Below are 19,308 nucleotides of genomic sequence, written 5' to 3'. Positions count from 1 at the left end.
CCCTCCGTCTAACAGGCGCTGCTCATGCATCGTTGTTTACATCTTTGGGCAGGTTTAGTGACATCTCTGAACAGTCAAAGGTACTGTGTCTGTGATACAATATCCACTGTCAATGTCTATCTTCAGGAGTTCTGGGCACCAGGGAGATGCAAAACTTTTTTTGATGTGTATATTTAACCAAAAATTGCATGTCAAAAATGTCAACTGAGGTGCCACCTTTGGCAGCCTGTATCGCTAGCCAGGTTCCCTTTTATTTTACTTTTGGGGAAAAAAAAAAAAAAAAACTATTTTCTTGTCTTGTTTTCAATTTTAACACTTGTTCAGTTCAATGAAGGTGCCCTTCTATGTGAACTCTTGTTGACTACAATACAATTATGGCAGTGGATGCTGCTCTGAATGGTTAAAATATAGAGAAGTTTACTGATCTGATGTTATAATATCCTGGCACAAACAACATATAGCGTCCGACATGACAGCTGCTGCACGCTAGTGTGGAGAAGTAAAGTGTTGCATAGTGTGTGTACATGCAATGTTCTCGTGTTGTAACAGCTGAACCGCAGCTGTTATGGTAGTTCCACTTCAGCCAACACTTGGCCAACAGGTGGGATGTTTTTTTTTTTTTTACTCTTTGTGTGTGCTTGTGTATTTCTCCCTGCGTGATATTTATTTCTGAGTTATCTATGTTCCTCTTTTTTTTTCTTTTTTTGTCACTTTGGGTTACAATTCATTAGCTTCCTGTTTTCAGTGAATAAAGAGTTTCTTGTGAAGCTTACTCCTGTGGTGTCTGATTAATAATAATGATTAAGATGATCCGTTCTAATTACACCGAACCTGGCAAGTGGTGACTCTGACACGATACTCATGCTGAAGGAAATTAACTACAGCTGTTTTCCCTACTGAGGCCAGGGGATGTCTGGAGAATTTACTGTATCAAGACTAGCAGTCCACTTCGCATCGTTTTGGCCTGATAACCCCATCTTATGGAAACAAGTTTTTGTTGTGCTGGAATTACAGCCGATACCATGAAGTTCACACTTGTTGTTAGCCAGTCGGACCACCGTTTCGTCACCAAAGTGCAAGAAATTTTCAATGCACCCCAGAGGGACATTTCTAAAAGAAACTCAAGGCAGAGCTAATACGAAGAATTGCTGCTTCACAGGAAGACTGAATTTGTTTTTCTTACACAAGAAGACGTCGGTGATCGTAAGCCGTCACAATATCTGAGGTATCTGCACAGTAAAGTGAAAACTGTCACAGTGCCAGACAACTTATTGCATACCGGTACATCATGAAGCAGTAGATTACCAGCACAAATTATGGCGTAGTGGCATTACAAACTGACAGAAAACAACAGAGTGTGTTACCGCAGACATTGGAGGAACTGGTCTTTGAGCAACACTACATCTCCACAAGGTAAGCAGCCTCTGTGTTGGTACCATTGCAGATTTGCCGAGAATGCATGAAAATGTACATCACTGTGCTTCCACCCAAATACCAGCGGCAGTCAATCGTAGGCGCCTGTCACCATCCAGGTGGCTGTTCATCAGCAAAAGAGATTCTGGCTTGAAATTTGTTATAGAAACTGGTTTGAACATCAGTATTCTGCCAGTCTTTGTTGGATCACTGTAGGCAACCAACTGTCTACGGCTGACAATAACTCGACTATTGCAACCTATGGAACACAGAGAATGGAGCTGATGTTAGGGCAACGTCATATGTTCACATGGAACTTCACTGTTGCAAACATCACAGACACCACCATCAGTGAATATCTCCTGGCACGTTACAACCAGTTCCTGGATATTGGCAAATGCCCAATTAGTGGACAGCATTACTGATTTAACTGTCATCAGTTGTCATCGCAATGAAACCATCTGTAGTGCAAAGGTCATGCAGGCACCTGAGGGTGAATGCAGTACATGTTAAAGCAGTTTCCTTATTCGATCAGACCACCCAGTACACCTGAACACATTCAACACAATACAACGCATTGCATCAGGACCGCAGATGGACCATCAGTGTCGTGCCAATGTATAAGTTTAGCACTGAGCCATATTGAAACCGCAAAAGCTGAATCTGACAGCATGCAGTGAGACGGCATTATTAGACCATTGAACAGTGTGTAGTCCTCTGCCTTACATCTGGTGCCAAAAGAAGGTGAGGCCTGGCACCTGTGTGAGATTACTGGGTACTGAATGTGAGAACAGTGCCATTTCTAAAGACTACAACTACGCATTACATGGTGCGATGATATTCAACATCTTACACTATGCTACAGCCTATACTCAGATACTGTGGCTAAAGAGGACATTCCAAAGACTGCAATTACGACACCATTCACTCTGTTTGAGTGTATGGGGGGCATGACCTTCAGATTACGAAATGCAACGCAGACATGGCAAAGATTCAGTGACTCTGTTATTCAAGGCCACCCATTCTGTTTTGCGTACCTGGACAATGTGCTCATGTTCTCGGAGACTGAAGAACAACAGCAACAATATCTACAAGAGGTGTTGAAGAGTTTGGAGCATTGTGGAGTCAGGATGAATGTCACCAAGTGTGTTTTTGGACAATCTGAAGTGACCTTCTTGGGACACAGAATCTCTACTGTGGGCTCCCTATCTCCGACACAGAAAGTGGACACAATTTTACAGTTACCTAGGCCAATCACAATCAAGGAATTTGTCGGTTCTTTGGTATGTTGAATCTTTATCACTGCCACCTGCCTCATGCAACATGCTGTAGTGAACAAAAAGCATTTAGAAACAGAATTGAGTAAGATCCTCAAAACAAATGAGGGTTGTATTTCTTTTAAACATAGAAGGCTAAAGGCTCGTAGATGTAATTGATCCATTAATTTATTATGATGCAGTCACCATACGATGTTTACAAAAAAACTAAATAATCTTGCTACAAAGGACAAATATATGAACATTTTAACACACTTAAATAAGTATGTCACTAAACTACATCTAAGAAAAAAAGTAAAAAAAAATCTTACTGCAGAAGTTGGATATTTGAAGACGTCTACGAGTATTCTAACTCAACTTGATAATTACTACACAAACAAGGAAGTAGAGACAGTGCTCTCAGATAACCACACAAAGGCATATTTGGCCTCATATGTACAGCAGATAAAAAACCAGCAGGAACCATTGACTGCAGCACTGACTAGTCCTCAGAAGAAGGGCAACTCCCCAGTGCAGTGGACCGAGTTTGTGTATTCTGCTTTCAAGGCCGCCAAACAGAGCATGGCAGACATACCACTTCTAGCTGATTCTAAGCTCAATGCACCTCTAGCAGTACTGGTGGATGCAAGCCAGATGGCTATCGGCGTGGTGCTACAGCAGTGGTCAGACAGTTCATGGCTACTATTGACATACTTATTTTGAAAATTGTCACCATCTCAGAGAAAGTGGAGCGCCTACAATCGCAAACTCCTGGCAGTATGTGAAACAGTGAAATACTTCCACCCTAAAATTGAAGTGCAAGTGTTCCTTATATTCACGGACCATAAACGAATGACCTTTGCGTTCAAACATGAAAGTGTCAACTGCCCTTCTTGCCAATTCAAGCATCTAGAGTTTGTAGCCCAGTTCACTACTGACACATTTTGGGAACTGGTAATGTTGTGGCGGACTGTCTTTCATGTGTGAGCAGTGTGATGAATCCCATTGACTTCTATGCTCTGGCCACATGAGGAACTCTGGATGCTGTGTCCAGTTCCCTGCCCGTTTTCTTGATACCAATTTTCCACTTCAATCAATGGGGCTGATACAAAGCCCAACACAATAGCTGTTAACTGCTAGTGTGGAGGCATGATGTGTCACATAGTCTGTGTATGTGCAGTGTCGTGTGATGTAACAGCTGAATTGCGGCTGTCGAGGTAGTTATAAAGAGCTAAACAGGCTGATCAAGGTGCTGTGTTTTGCATGTAATAAGTGAATTGCAGCTGTCAGAGGCTTCTATGTCCAATTGGCTGGGGTGCTGGTTTTTTATTTTTCATGTGTTATTCTCCATTCTCCATGTGCAATATTTATTTCTGTGAAACTTCCTGGCAGATTAAAACTGTGTGCTGGACCGAGACTCGAAGTCGGGACCTTTGCCTTTCACGGGCAAGCATGAAAGGTTCACAGAAGAGCTTCTGTGAAGTTTGGAAGGTAGGAGACAAGGTAGTGGCAGAATTAAAGCTGTGAGGATGGGTTGTGACTCATGCTTGGGTAGCTCAGTTGGTAGAGCACTTGCCCGTGAAAGGCAAAGGTCCCGAGTTCAAGTCTCAGTCTGGCACACAGTTTTAATCTGCCAGGAAGTTTCATATCAGCGCACACTCCGCTGCAGAGTGCAAATCTCATTCTGGATTTATTCCTGTGTTTTTCATGTTCCATGTTCTTTTTTTTATTCTGTACTGTTGCTCTGGATTACAATTCATTAGCTTCCTGTTTTCACTGAATAAAGGGTTTCCTGTCAAGCTTAATCCTTTGGTGAAACTTCCTGGCAGATTAAAACTGTGTGCCCGACCGAGACTCTAACTCGGGACCTTTGCCTTTCGCGGGCAAGTGCTCTACCACCTGAGCTACCGAAGCACGACTCACGCCCGGTACTCACAGCTTTACTTCTGCCAGTATCTCGCCTTAATCCTTTGGTATCAGATTAATCAGAATTATTAAGTCCATCAGTATTAATTACACCAATTCCAACAAACGTAATGCAACAGACAAGACTGAAAACTGAATGTCGAAATGCATGATAGAGTAAGGAATCTCGAGGACAAATATTTATTTTACTTAATGTTCCACACATCCATGAGCAAATCACTATTATTATAAGAAAAGAATGGTTAGAGAAGTGCAATGGGAGATGTCTGGCCAGAAGATAAATCAAATGAAAAGAAAATTAAAGTTGCAATTTGATCCATAATAGATCATTCCCCATCTCTATCATCTTCAATTTTGATGAAATGTGTAGAGAACATATTCATGGGATCCACATGAAGTTCTGCCAGCTTTTGTCTCCGTCTGTAATTTGATGTAGGTACTTCAGCCTGTTCACAAGGGCCACGTTCTTTGAAACTGCAGATGTCTATAAAATTCTGAAGTTTGGCAAGCCATTCTTTCTGGTTTAATACACCTTGCAACCTGCCATATTGAAAACTTTTTTTTTCAGAATACAGAAATAACAAATGTATATTAGGGATGCTCAGTTATATGTAGAAGACTGTCCCTTTCAACTACTTTGTGATTCTACTACTTGTAAGTTGTTCCTTCACACTTTAAATTATTTATATTCCACCAAGGGTTTTCTGTATCTGCTATGAGCGTGTGTGTGTGTGTGTGTGTGTGTGTGTGTGTGTGTGTGTGTGTGTAGTGTAGGACAATTTCAATTTATGTACAACATGTACAACATGCTACGAGGATCATAGCATCTACATTTATTTAGACAAACAAGCAGCTCTGAAATACCTACCAGCCCCTGCAATGAGATCAGAGATTGTAGCAGCATACCATGATGCCCTTGTCAGACAATGGGAAAGCATAGGAAAGCTCCATGGCTATTAAAATGCTCATAGCTGGCCAGGGCAGGTGTGATGACTCCCTATATTGGACCAGAAACTGTGCTAATCATCATCAAGGTGATGGTACAATCAAAATTGCGCAGCTGAGTGAGGAAGCAGCAAGTAGGATATTGAAATATAGTCGAAAACAAAAACATGGTAAGCTAATGATGAGAAAGCCATGTTTCAAGAGAAGTTCTGTAATCCTGAACTTGAACAGGAGGCAGATTAAATTCATTGCAGGGTTAATGACTGGCTATGGGACTTTAAGAGACACCTACATGTGATGAGTATAGAGAAAGAAGCCCCTAAGTGGAGACTATGTGGTGAGGGTTATGAAACTGCACCAAACCTAATCTTCCAGTACAAAGTGTTGGATGTCAAAATACACAAAATATTCAGTTCATTAAGTTGTGAAGAATCCATGTCTAATAATGAATTATTAAAAGGGCTCCTACTATCTTCAAGGGTGCTTGGCTGGCTTTACTAGAATCATAGGGAGTGAAACTGCACAATAAACTCAGTTTCGATGTGGGCAATAGTGGACCAAGACCACTTGTTTTTGTCTTGCTGTGCAAATCAAATAAAAGGGTTTTCCTTTATCATATAAATGAAAATCATAAAGCATTGTTCATAGAAAACTTGCTACAAAATTTTGTAGTGACAATTTTCCCTACATTTTAATCAGGAGTAACTAATTAGTGAAAGGTATTGGGAATATCTTCATTTGCCAACATTCTGTCATAAAATGAGTGAATCATGAACTTACTTACAAATGTAACCACTATCATCAGCCTCTTAAATTTACCAAAAATACCAAATGTACGAAATTTTGCTTACCGTTAACGGCATGTGTCTTAATATAGTCACCACTGATTTTATAAATGCTGACACTACCAAAAAAAGAGTGCATTTAAGTCTATGAGGAGCATTTTAATTTTGATGTTGTTTGGTTAAGAAGTACAAATTTGGCTCAAATTTTTGGGTTAATTTAGAGCCTGATAGCATTCCCATTAGTTGCATGTATTTCAGTGGTTAACTGCCAGACTATGGTTTTGATCTCGTCAGTCCTGGGATTTTTATTTTTTGTCACTTATCACTTATTTCACATATGCTGTAACAGACATAGGCCTATTGGAGATAGGATGCACTTGCCTTTCTCTGACCTTTAGGACTTATTTATTCAGTCAATTACAGGGAGATCTATAGTATAAATTTCAAACCACGCTGCAGCTCTGTAATTTCCACAGTAACAAACAGTGCCAGAGATGATAGACTGGAAGCAACAGGCAAAAATCCTATTATTGACAAGGAATCCAGCCCCAGACCTTTGGATATACAGTCTGGCGCTTCCCTCCTGAACCACAAAAAGTAATGTAAATGTTATCTAACACTAAATTAAAAATGTACAGTTACTGATAAAACACCACAATTTGAGCCGAATTTGCACATCTTAATGCAAATGACATTATAATTTAAATGTTTCCGACACCCTTAAATGCATTTATTAGTATTTTCAATAACTGTAATATCAGCATTGTGAATTTCGAAATACGTGGTTTTAAGATCGGCAAAATTTGGTATATTTGATAAGTTCAGAGACTGGCAACAGAGTGAACACATTTCTAGGAAAGTTCATAATCCTCTTAACTTCTGACAGATAAGGCATAATTCTCTAATTTTCTGACAGGTAAGCAGACAAAACACTGACAAATGATCACATTTCCAGTAACTTCTAGTCATTATCTATTCTTTGTTAACATCAGGTGAAAACTGTCACTACAAAATTTTTCAATAAGTCTGAAGAGAGATAGTGCCACGAGCATTGCTTTCAGATTTTCATTTACATTATGTCTGTATTCTGCACAAAATGTTGTGTCAGAATAGTAGGTAGCAGGATCCCATCTCTGCTAGGTCCGAGGATCCTATCTCTACTAGGACAGCAACAATGGCAGCCAAACAAGGATTTTACAGCATAACAGCAGTTTCAAATGAAGTAGCCCTTGTGAAAATGGCTCTAGTAGCTAAATAATCTTACAGACAGAGATGAAAGTTAGTAAATATTCTGCTGGTCCATCAAGTGTAATCTGTAAAAATTTCAACAAAATGAAGGATGGTTGAGCTTGAACTCCTATGTCACTTGGAATTCAATGACCCCAATGACACTGAGGTCATCAAAAATAATCACTAGGACTGGAACAGTTATTGAAATGTGATAAAGATCATCAGATGCTAGACCAGACGTAACTGGTTTGACTCCAAGGATGGAAGACATTTTCATTACCTGTCCAAGAGTAGGATGTTATGGGCTGACAATGGCTTAATAGCTTATTCTAGACCACTGAGGAAGTCTTGAATAAAATTGATTAGTCATTTATACGGCAAAAAATCTGTAAATGAGCAGCATGTAGCCACATAATTTTTTTTGAGTATGGGCTTTAGGTTTGTTATGCTGATACGTCACACATCATAACGTTTACAAGGAACATGTAACTAACTAACCAACTTCTCTCTCTCTCTCTCTCTCTCTCTCTCTCTCTCCTACATAAGATAATACAATATCACACAACTTGTGCATTCATTACCATCATCTACATCAAACCGTTGAGTACCAATGGTTTCTGCCTGAAACCACCATTTTATTAAGCTTGTTGTGAAGTACCAGTACCTTTGTCAGGAAACTGCCAATGCTGTTGCAAGACAGAAACATCTAGTAGCATACAGAGATACGTCTACGAATATAATGTACAGTAATAGTCAGATATAACGTTCAGTGCAATAGTTGGTGCAGATATGCTACGTGATTGTAGGAGATTGTGATATGTAGCTTTTTGTCAGTGACCTTACTGTGATCACTCACAGCAAAAGTAACTATATCTACAATTGCTGTAATGTAAATTTGAGTTTGTACTATTGCTTTTATGATGGTTTTGAAATGAAACTACTGAGACAGTATGTACTGTTGATACATAACTACTAAATTTTAGGCCTATTTTTGCTTATTATTTAGGTTTAAGATTTGTTTTAGGTATCATTATTCTGGAAATTTCGATATGTGGGACTGTGTCTAAAAAAACGCAAATTTTCTTTCAAACATCTCCTTGATATTATGGATGGACAAAGTTTTCATTGCATGCACTGATGGTTCAAAAGTAAAACCATCTTCATAAAACTACTGATTGTTTACTTTTACCAATTCCTTCGTGTATTCATTGCTCACTACAATAATAAACATTAATTTTGCAAATTTTTAAAAATTATCTAAGTTTTCTTACTGCTGGGACTCAAAGGATTAAATAGTGATACCTGGACCCACTCAACAGGTAAAGTGCTACAGTGGTTTGCAACAGTTCATAAACTATGTGGAAAAAAGATGCTTTGCACAAGAAACCATTTTAAATTTCCTCAAGTCAAATGAATTGAAAAAGAAACTGGAACAATAAGAAAACAGAAACTGGAACAATAAGAAAACAGAAACTGGAACAATAAGAAAACAGAAACTGGAACAATAAGAAAACAGAATCTGGAACAATAAGAAAACAGAATCTGGAGTGACAAGAACTGAATTCTGATGGCATTCACACTCTTGGTCCAAAATTTGTATAATACAGAGCTTTTCTTTGAAGACAATGGTAAGGGAGGGTATAGAGGGGGAGAAAGAAACTAGAAAAAAAAAAGACCTAGTTTTCAGAATAATTTATCATGCAAAAGAGACTAGTAAAAATATCAAAAAGCACTGAGATAGTCTGTTACTAAAAATTTCATTAAGATGAATGAAAGTGTAAGCTGTGCAATAATGAGTTTAGTGCATTTGAGGCACATTATACTGCCTAACAAGTAGCAAAATCTTAACTGCAAACTACTCTGAAAATTGAATTGTTCATCTTCCACTGAGTAAGTGCTGACCAGCTACAGGGGACTCACAAAACATTCCACATCAGTTTGGGGTGAATTTTCCTGAGGTGCCTAACATCTCGAAGCCCATAAATGAGGTTGTAGTTCCAACTACTGCTTTCCCACAGGCAGCCTAAATCAGAGATTACAGAAGTGGATCATGCACAGTGGTTTTAAAATGTCGAGTATTCACAACTTCTATGTTCATACAATTGCCCCTTTTGGCAAGGTGTGTTTGAATACAAATTACTGTTCAATGAATGAGATATTTTAGACAATATGTTTAGTATACGAAAAAAGTTTACGTATTACTTTAAAAAAAGTGTCTATTGTTTCAAAATCTGTATGTTACAATCAAGTTGGATCAAGTGTTCTAAGTTAGTGTACTTCCCCAGTATTCGCCATGTTAACCCTAGCTATGGCTAATCATTTCCTCACTTTTGAAGACTACATATTACAATAAAATTGGGGCTTTAATAATTATAGAATCTATTTTCTACAAAGAAATTTGACCTTTATTCAAGCAAAAAAGATAATAAACACAAATAAAGTAATTAAAAGTGAACTGAGTGCATCAGAAAACAATTAATAATAAATATGATAATCACTGGCCTTCAAACTACTTAAATCAACCTCTAGACAAGTTTATCTCTCACATGTGTCAACAGATTTGGGTAACTTTGTTTTTAGTACCTGTACTCCTTGCATCAAAACTGGTCCTGGCAGTTTCCCTAAAATTTCTTTGGTTGTTATGGTTGAAACATCATTTTCATTGTAATCAAAATGAATTTTCTGAGCATTAGAACTTTTTTAGACATTGAATTCCATATTCGGAATCAGATGCCACTTCCAAAATAAGAGCCACCTACTTAAAAATTGCAGGCCTTGTTGTTCTCTCCCAAACTGAACAAAATTTTACCAGAACAGTTACCCCTATTTCCAAGTTCCCACTGGAACACAATTTCACTTTCTCATGCATTTTAGGAGCAACAAGACTTTTGGTCAGGTGAATACCGTGTTATAAATACAAAATCAAATAGGGGTAGTGCAGGAGTGGGTTTAATAATGAATTAAAAAAAAATAGGAGTTCGGGTAAGCTACTACAAACAGCATAGTGAACACATTATTGTGGCCAAGATAGACACGAGGCCCACACCTACAACAGTAGTACAAGTCTATATGCCAACTAGCTCTGCAGATGACAAAGAAATTGAAGAAATGTATGATGAGATAAAAGAAATTATTCAGATAGTGAAGGGAGACGAAAATTTAATAGTCATGGGTGACTGGAATTCGATAGTAGGAGAAGGAAGAGAAGGAAACGTAGTAGGTGAATATGGATTGGGGGTAAGAAATGAGAGAGGAAGCCGCCTGGTAGAATTTTGCACAGAGCACAACTTAATCATAGCTAACACTTGGTTCAAGAATCATAAAAGGAGGTTGTATACATGGAAGATGCCTGGAGATACTGGAAGGTGTCAGATAGATTATATAATGGTAAGGCAGAGATTTAGGAACCAGGTTTTGAACTGTACGACATTTCCAGGGGCAGATGTGGACTCTGACCACAATCTATTGGTTATGAACTGTAGATTAAAACTGAAGAAACTGCAAAAAGGTGGGAATTTGAGGAGATGGGACCTGGATAAACTGAAAGAACCAGAGGTTGTAGAGAATTTCAGGAAGAGCATAAAGGAACAATTGACAAGAATGGAGGAAAGAAATACAGTAGAAGAAGAATGGATAGCTTTTAGGGATGAAGTGGTGAAGGCAGCAGAGGATCAAGCAGGTAAAAAGACGAGGGCTAGTAGAAATCCTTGGATGACAGAAGAAATACTGAATTTAATAGATGAAAGGAGAAAATATAAAAATGCAGTAAATGAAGCAGGCAAAAAGGAATACAAACATCTCAAAAATGAGATCGACAGGAAGTGCAAAATGGCTAAGCAGGCATGGCTAGAGGACAAATGTAAGGATGTAGAGGCTTACCTCACTAGGGGTAAGACAGATACTGCCTACAGGAAAATTAAAGAGACCTTTGGAGAAAAGAGAACCACTTGTATGAATATCAAGGGCTCAGATGGCAACCCAGTTCTAAGCAAAGAAGGAAAAGCAGAAAGGTGGAAGGAGTATATAGAGGAACTATACAAGGGCGATGTTCTTGAGGATAATATTATGGAAATGGAAGAGGATGTAGATGAAGATGAAATGGGAGATATGATACTGCGTGAAGAATTTGATAGAGCACTGAAAGACCTAAGCCGAAACAAGGCCCCGGGAGTAGACAACATTCCATTAGAACTACTGGCAGCCTTGGGAGAGCCAGTCCTGACAAAACTCTACCATTTGGTGAGCAAGACGTATGAGACAGGCGAAATACCCTCAGACTTAAAGAAGAATATAATAATTGCAATCCCAAAGAAAGCAGGCATTGACAGATGTGAAAATTACCGAACTATCAGTTTTAAGTCACGGCTGCAAAATACTAATGCAAATTCTTTACAGACAAATGGAAAAACTGGTAGAAGCCGACCTCGGGGAAGATCAGTTTGGATTCCGTAGAAATATGGGAACACGTGAGGCAATACTGACCTTACGACTTATCTTAGAAGCTAGATTAAGAAAAGGAAAACCTACGTTTCTAGCATTTGTAGACTTGGAGAAAGCTTTTGACAATGTTGACTGGAATACTCTCTTTCAAATTCTGAAGGTGGCAGGGGTAAAATACAGGGAGCGAAAGGCTATTTACAATTTGTACAGAAACCAGATGGCAGTTATAAGAGTCAAGGGACATGAAGGGGAAGCAGTGGTTCGGAAGGGAGTGAGACAGGGTTGTAGCCTCTCCCCGATGTTATTCAATCTGTATATTGAGCAAGCAGTAAAGGAAACAAAACAAAAATTCGGAGTAGGTATTAAAATCCATGGAGAAGAAATAAAAACTTTGAGGTTCGCCGATAACATTGTAATTCTGTCAGAGACAGCAAAGGACTTGGAAGAGCAGTTGAATGGAATGGACAGTGTCTTGAAGGGAGAATATAAGATGAACATCAACAAAAGCAAAACGAGGATAATGGAATGTAGTCGAATTAAGTCAGGCGATGCTGAGGGAATTAGATTAGGAAATGAGACAATTAAAGTAGTAAAGGAGTTTTGCTATTTGGGGAGCAAAGTAACTGATGATGGTCAAAGTAGAGAGGATATAAAATGTAGACTGGCAATAGCAAGGAAAGTGTTTCTGAAGAAGAGAAATTTGTTAACATCGAGTATAGATTTAAATGTCAGGAAGTCGTTTCTGAAAGTATTTGTATGGAAGTGAAACATGGACGATAAATAGTTTGGACAAGAAGAGAATAGAAGCCTTTGAAATGTGGTGCTACAGAAGAATGCTGAAGATTACATGGATAGATCACGTAACTAATGAGGTAGTGTTGAATAGGATTGGGGAGAAGAGGAGTTTGTGGCACAACTTGACAAGAAGAAGGGATCGGTTGGTAGGACATGTTCTGAGGCATCAAAGGATCACCAATTTAGTATTGGAGGGCAGTGTGGAGGGTAAAAATCATAGAGGGAGACCAAGAGATGAATACACTAAACAGATTCAGAAGGATGTAGGCTGCAGTACGTATTGGGAGATGAAGAAGCTTGCACAGGATAGAGTAGCATGGAGAGCTGCATCAAACCAGTCTCAGGACTGAAGACCACAACAACAACATGCATTTTATCCTTTTCTTCTTCTATGCTGTCATCTAATCTGCTTACTCCGAAGAACTTGTTTGCCCATCAGCTAATTGCAGTCTGTTTCTTGTTTAACACCTTTTTGAATGAAAATCTGCCAATAGTTTTTCCTTCACTTTATCTCCTTCATATCTTTTCTGTTCCTTTTTCATGTTCCTCTCCTGCTTCTCTTTTTCCTTGAATTCATGATGTTCCATCACTAGTCACAACACTAGGTGTGTGTTCTTTCTTTCTCTTTGTGCTTCGTTGCTCAGATTCTGATCACAGTGATAAATAACATTTCCAAAAATTATTGCTATTGATTTTGGTTGTGATGACTGAATATCATCAAAGACAAAAGATTTTGGAAAGATGTTGAAGTATCCAAATTCTGTGAAGTGTTATTTAGAGTCACCAATATTTAGAAAGGAACAAGACTTTTGGTGGGCCATCAAGTAGTATCACTATTATGTAAACTGCTACTATGTGATGAAGATATCTGAATAGTACCAAGACTCTGGATGGATGAAGGATTATGCCTATCTTCATGTACTGAAATTTTCTTTGATGGATTGTCATCAAAGGGCCTCAGCTAGTAGACTCTGATCAAATTAATTAATACCATTTCCTGGACATCTCATATCAATTTATCTTTGTTTGTAACATAGTAAATTATACAATAAGAACCATGAAAACCACTAGCAGCAAGCATTTCTACGTCATCAGCTATTTTGTTCTAGAACTTTAAAAGTAATAATGCCTCCAGATTTCCTCCCCAGTCAAAATTCCTTCTCTCGGTTACTTTAAACTCATCTAGAAGGACAGCATCAATTTGTTTTTTATATACATAAAATGAATCTTAAGCTCCATAGCTGACTGGACTGTAGCTGAAGCTGGCATATGACAAGCAACTATATTGGTATAATTCACACTGTTTGCATCAAATGGAATCAAATTAGTTGCTCTGAAGCCTGCTTGAACATTTGCTCCGTTTTACATTCTGAAATAATTTGTAACAAAATAGCAGGTACCTCAGATTTTGAAATATTAAACCTCTTGTTGTCAGAACACAATGTCTGAAATAGTTTTTTTTTTCATTAGTCCAAAGACTGCTACATCTAGTAGATGTAAGATATGTACAGAATTGGGATGTAAAGTGGGAAATATGATGTGGTTTTTCCAGCAATATCTGCTCAAATGGAGAGTCAGTCTGTCTCAAATATTACAGCAGGCTGGGGAATCTCAGTTTCTTTCAAGAATGAGTTAAATACATTCTTTGTGTGCTTGAAGGAACTTTCACAGCTCATCTGTCCATTTTCCATTTTTCTAATGTGCATATCCTCTAGTACCAATCACTGCAAACAATGATCTGAATCAGAGTTAGAAGACTCATCATAAGCTTGACAGCCCTGAGGATCTATGACTAATTCCCCTTTAGGAGCCAGGTGTTGGTGGTAAGGTCCTAAGGGACCAAACTGCTAAGGTCGTCGGTCCCTAGGCTTACACACTACTTAATCTAACTTAAACTAACTTACGCAAAGTCAACCAATCCTTTTTCTCTCTCTTAAGAATGTGTGCCACAGTACCCAGTAAACTTTATTGAAGATATACCAGAAATTGTATTTCCTAATGGTGTTCTTGAAGTGTTGTACAACTGTCTCTCAACAATAACTTCTAGCACATTTTTATCTCTACTGGGAGAATACTGAAATCTCTTATTCTTTGGCTAACTTACTTTTCATATAAGTAAAACACAAAGACCTTGAGTTAAAAACGGTATATTTTTCATAGTTCTTACTGCATATTGTTCTATGTTACAAGCATAGATCAATTAATATGATATGTCGAGGCAGTGCTATGAATTAGTTCTAAGATGGTATAAAAAAGTACCACAAGTATTTCAAATAATCTTGCTTAAATAAAATAAATTCAAATTGAGTGTTGCGGCTCCCTGGGATGTTGCAGCCTTACATCATGGTGTCACAGTGGTTCCACAAAAATAATAATTTGGTTTATTAGCTTTCTGAATGAAGGAACAATGTGTGTACCAGTACTGATATCTAGATGTGGAGAAAAAAAGGTGTGGTTGCTATGGCTGTGTTACATTTTGGTTCATCATACTAAGCAGGTCACTTGTTTTTATTCAGTAATAATAAAGATTAGTTTTGTTGAATGCACGTCATTTTTAATTGTTGTTTGTCCTCTGTGATCTGTGTTGACCTTTATTAAATAACAACCACTTACATCGAGACGTTTCCAACAAATGTGTACTGACGTGGGGACTGAGCACATTTTCCTAATTTACTACAGCAACTCTAGTTGGCTTTAAGGAATATTGTTCAAGAGAAACATCTGACTAATGAGAAGTTTGCAGACAGTGACCGTTTTCATGCTGGCGTATCTTTGTGGCATCTTTGAAAAACTAAATTCATTGAATGTATCCCTTCAAGGTAATGAGAATTCTGCAGCTTCCAGAAAAAAAATTTCAGCTTTTAGAACGCATCTACTACAGTGGAAGAAATGGTGGATGATAAATATGTACATTACACTTTCTCCACTCTTCACACGGTTTCAGCAGACAGTAACTTTCAGTTATGTGAAGAATTGAAGCCTGTGTTTGTGGGTCATTTAACCAAACTCAGTGATGACTTTCTGAAGTACTTTTTAAAACAAGTTGATCAACACAACAGCAACACAGATGCTTTTAATGCAGAACTTCCATCAACATTCATCACTGAAGAGCGAGAGCAATCTATTATGTTTCTCCAGATTCTACACTGAAATTGAAGTTTACTTCTTCATCACTGTCTGAGTTTTGGCGTTTAGTGAAGTAGGAGTATCTGCAAGTAGGGAACAAGACCCTACCTACAAGCTGGGATGCCTTCTGCAACATCCTACTTATATGAGCTAGGTTTTTCAGCATTTGAAGTCATCAACACGAAATATATATTGCAAATGAATGTGGAGAAAAAGATGCATGTAGCAACTTCCAATTTTGTGTCAAAATTTGAAGAACTGAATATGAAGAAGGAAGCTCATTTTTCCCACTGACTTTGTTGCAAGACTTCAGAGTAAAAATATTACAAGATGATCAAAGTGTGTTACTTCAACATTTGACAAAGAAATTTTTATCCCACATTTCAAGACAGATTTAGTGCGCAAAATGAGCCAAAGGAACCTATGTTCAGATCAAGGGAGCCATTGGCCCAAAAAGTTTGAAAACCGTTGATGCAGTACAATTCTATATTACATAAGTTTTATATCAGTTTTTAAAAGGAGCCAAAACCGGACAGATATTTATTCACTTATGGCCACTGCATTGACATAGGAGGGAGATGAAAATAGGCCTATAGTAATTAACCTTACCTCTCAATAAATTAAGTTTCTTCTAATGTTCCATTTAAACATGTTGAATATTTTTTTAAAATAAACATGGAATGCTTTGCTTAATGGAGAAAATCTACAAAACTCAAGTTCAATGCAGGTTTGTTCACAGAATGGTGACTCCAAAAAAAGAACACACAAGGAAATACTACGGTAAACAACTGGATAGCATAATTAATGTTGGTTATAATAGACAATTAAATGAAAACTATTCACTTTTTCTATTATACAGAAGTCCACAATATAAATTTTCCGCCACTTTTCTTTTACTAACCTGTTAACCTAGATGCAGACTGAAATTTATTCAGTTCTTCTTGGCATGCATCTTCAAAGTCTTGTGCAGTTTGCTTCACCACCTGATCTAAGTCTACATCTTTAATATCACCTTTTTTCAACAGCTCAGCTTGTTTCCTGATTTAAAACAACAACAATAAAAAAAGTAGTAATAATGCCAAAAGCCTGTAATTCAGTTATAGACCTATACACCAATATTTTTTTTCTAGGTGTTCTACAGAAGTTAATTTCAAAGTTACAACAAGATATATTTTAAAAGCTTACAGGCCTATAGTTGGCATACTTCAGTACATTATGAAATGATGAATTCTATAGTTGAAAGATAACATTACATGGGTAGGCCTAGAACAGATAACTAATAAAGACATACAGTACTGAATCAAAACAGGAGGAAAACAAATTTATGGCACAACTTGACTAAAAGGAGAAATAGTTTGACAGGATATGTCCTGAGGCATCAAGAAATAGTCAATTCGGTTATAAGAGAAGTGGGAAGAATCAATTGTAGTGATGGCTAAGGCTTGACTGCAGCGAGCATGTTCAAATGGATGTAGGATGCAACAGTTATGTAGGATGAAGGACCTTACACAGGATGGACAAGGTTGGAGAGCTATATCAAACCAGTCCTCACAGTAACAAAATTCAAAATATTTGTAAATCAGCAACCATGTCTCACACGCATTTTTATGATCAATGTATAGTCCATAAGATGTAGCTACTTCCACACAGCAAGTTAGAAATATACAAGGAAGATTTGGCACACTTACAATAATTTTTTTTAAAAAATAACTTAATAACAATGTTGAAACGGAATTGGTTTTGATGAGCAATTATTGTCCATGCGTTCAGGCTATACATATAATTATTTCTGCTACTTTTCAGGGCAACTATAAAACGTAGTAAAAGAACATACAATCTCACTGAAATATTCAAAAAGCTATGACAATACATGACCAGTTCACCTTTTCATGCTATACTTTAATTTTTAATATTTACTTAGAGTTACGTGCAAGAAGAATTTCAAGGTGATTTAAAGCAGTTCATCCAACTGAAAAGGGCCAACACAGATACTCCATGTTCTTTAAAAGGTGCAGATACGTTTGTTTACAGTTAATACAGCAATGTGTTACTGTGACTGAAACACGTTAATATATTCCATGCAAAGTACCTGTCTCGCTCGTGACGTATTTCATGATCGCTTTTCATGCTGTTCTCGAACTCAATAGTTTGCAAGTACTCCGAAAATCGTTTCTCTATGTCCGTCATATCAGCTGTAATAATCGGGTCTCTCTCCAAACATACGCCGCTCAGCAAATCCCATCTTTCTTTTCCTGAAGTACTGCAACATCTAATATTTCCTTTAAACCAAGAAGTTGCAAAAGTGAATTATTTACCACGTTACGAACTGTGATAACCAAAAACACTAAACGCAAATTCTTATCAGCAACTCCGTACGAGAGAATTTGATGCGAAACAGAAATTTACCTTTGCAAGTAACGCGAGTTCCTACACAGACTCGTAGTAAGGAAAACACACGCGAGTTTATCATTTTCATGTTTACTAACTTCAAACGTAAACATCCGAACACCCGCCAGAAACACTGGTTATAAATCTCGAAGATACTCCATTACACCTGACGCAGGTGTAGAATAAGGGGAGATGGCGCTACAGACTTGCGCTGTACGTTGTTTTGAAGGCAGTGGGCGGGGCCTGCCGCCATCTTGGATCCCCCAAAACATTAGCAGACGAGTGTTTACAATTGCTTCTTGTTCGTTATTTATGTCGTGTGCACGTGATATTTGTTTTATATAGTAAATGTTACTCGGTTTTAGTGAACAACACAGCATAAGGAACGCAACTTCAAACGTTTTTCTGGTCTTAAATGCGTATTCGATACAGTAATACGTAAAAATATTACGCTTCTTGCCTCAGTACTGTAATTCATTTTTGTTTATACACTTAGAATGACCGAGAAGAGACGTATGTGCTATGAAAAGCGTGCTTTTGTAATCCATTTCTATTCACTTTCATTGTGTTTGTGGCGATAATTGATAAAGCCAGAACTCCAAAAACAATGATTGATAGTTTAGAGGCACCGATTTGTATTCGTTGCATTTTCAAGTCAAATGCAAATTTTAAATGTTCACATTTGCAAGAAACTTACCTTATTTCCTTTGGTGTCCCATAGATGTATGCAGGGATGATATAAACAAGCCAGCTGTCATGTCAACAAAGTGAAAAATACGTTAAATTACGAAGGAACAGAACTGAATTTAAGATTGTCAGGCCTATTGCAATTTCCACATCTGCTTTCTTTTTAAATTGTACCTACCAAATGACATTCAGCGTGGCAAAGAACAGAAATTTACAGGGTAATACGACAACACAGTGATTAATGTAATGATCTAAGCCTGGACTTCGATAGGAAAGTGGCTTCACTAAGGAGTACTTTAATCGGTCAGGAAACCGAC

General features: G+C 37.8%; 1 protein-coding gene across 1 annotated transcript in view; it reads right to left on the bottom strand.

Moving 5' to 3' along the window:
• Window positions 1–18,482, bottom strand: part of LOC124545134 (39S ribosomal protein L46, mitochondrial) — a 34,912-nt gene extending 16,430 nt beyond the window's left edge. The window contains exons 1-3 of the mRNA XM_047123959.1: window positions 18,323–18,482; window positions 18,006–18,195; window positions 16,818–16,954 (exon numbers count right to left, since the gene is read on the bottom strand). Of these exons, the coding sequence (XP_046979915.1) occupies window positions 16,818–16,954; window positions 18,006–18,195; window positions 18,323–18,392 (397 nt within the window). The 5' untranslated portion in view covers window positions 18,393–18,482. The remainder of the gene's footprint in view (window positions 1–16,817; window positions 16,955–18,005; window positions 18,196–18,322) is intronic.
• Window positions 18,483–19,308: the final 826 nt, after the last annotated feature.

This window comes from Schistocerca americana, chromosome 8 (genome assembly GCF_021461395.2).
Source record: "Schistocerca americana isolate TAMUIC-IGC-003095 chromosome 8, iqSchAmer2.1, whole genome shotgun sequence".
Classification (NCBI taxonomy): Eukaryota; Metazoa; Arthropoda; class Insecta; order Orthoptera; family Acrididae; genus Schistocerca; species Schistocerca americana.
This window is presented reverse-complemented; position numbering and strand designations above follow the sequence as displayed.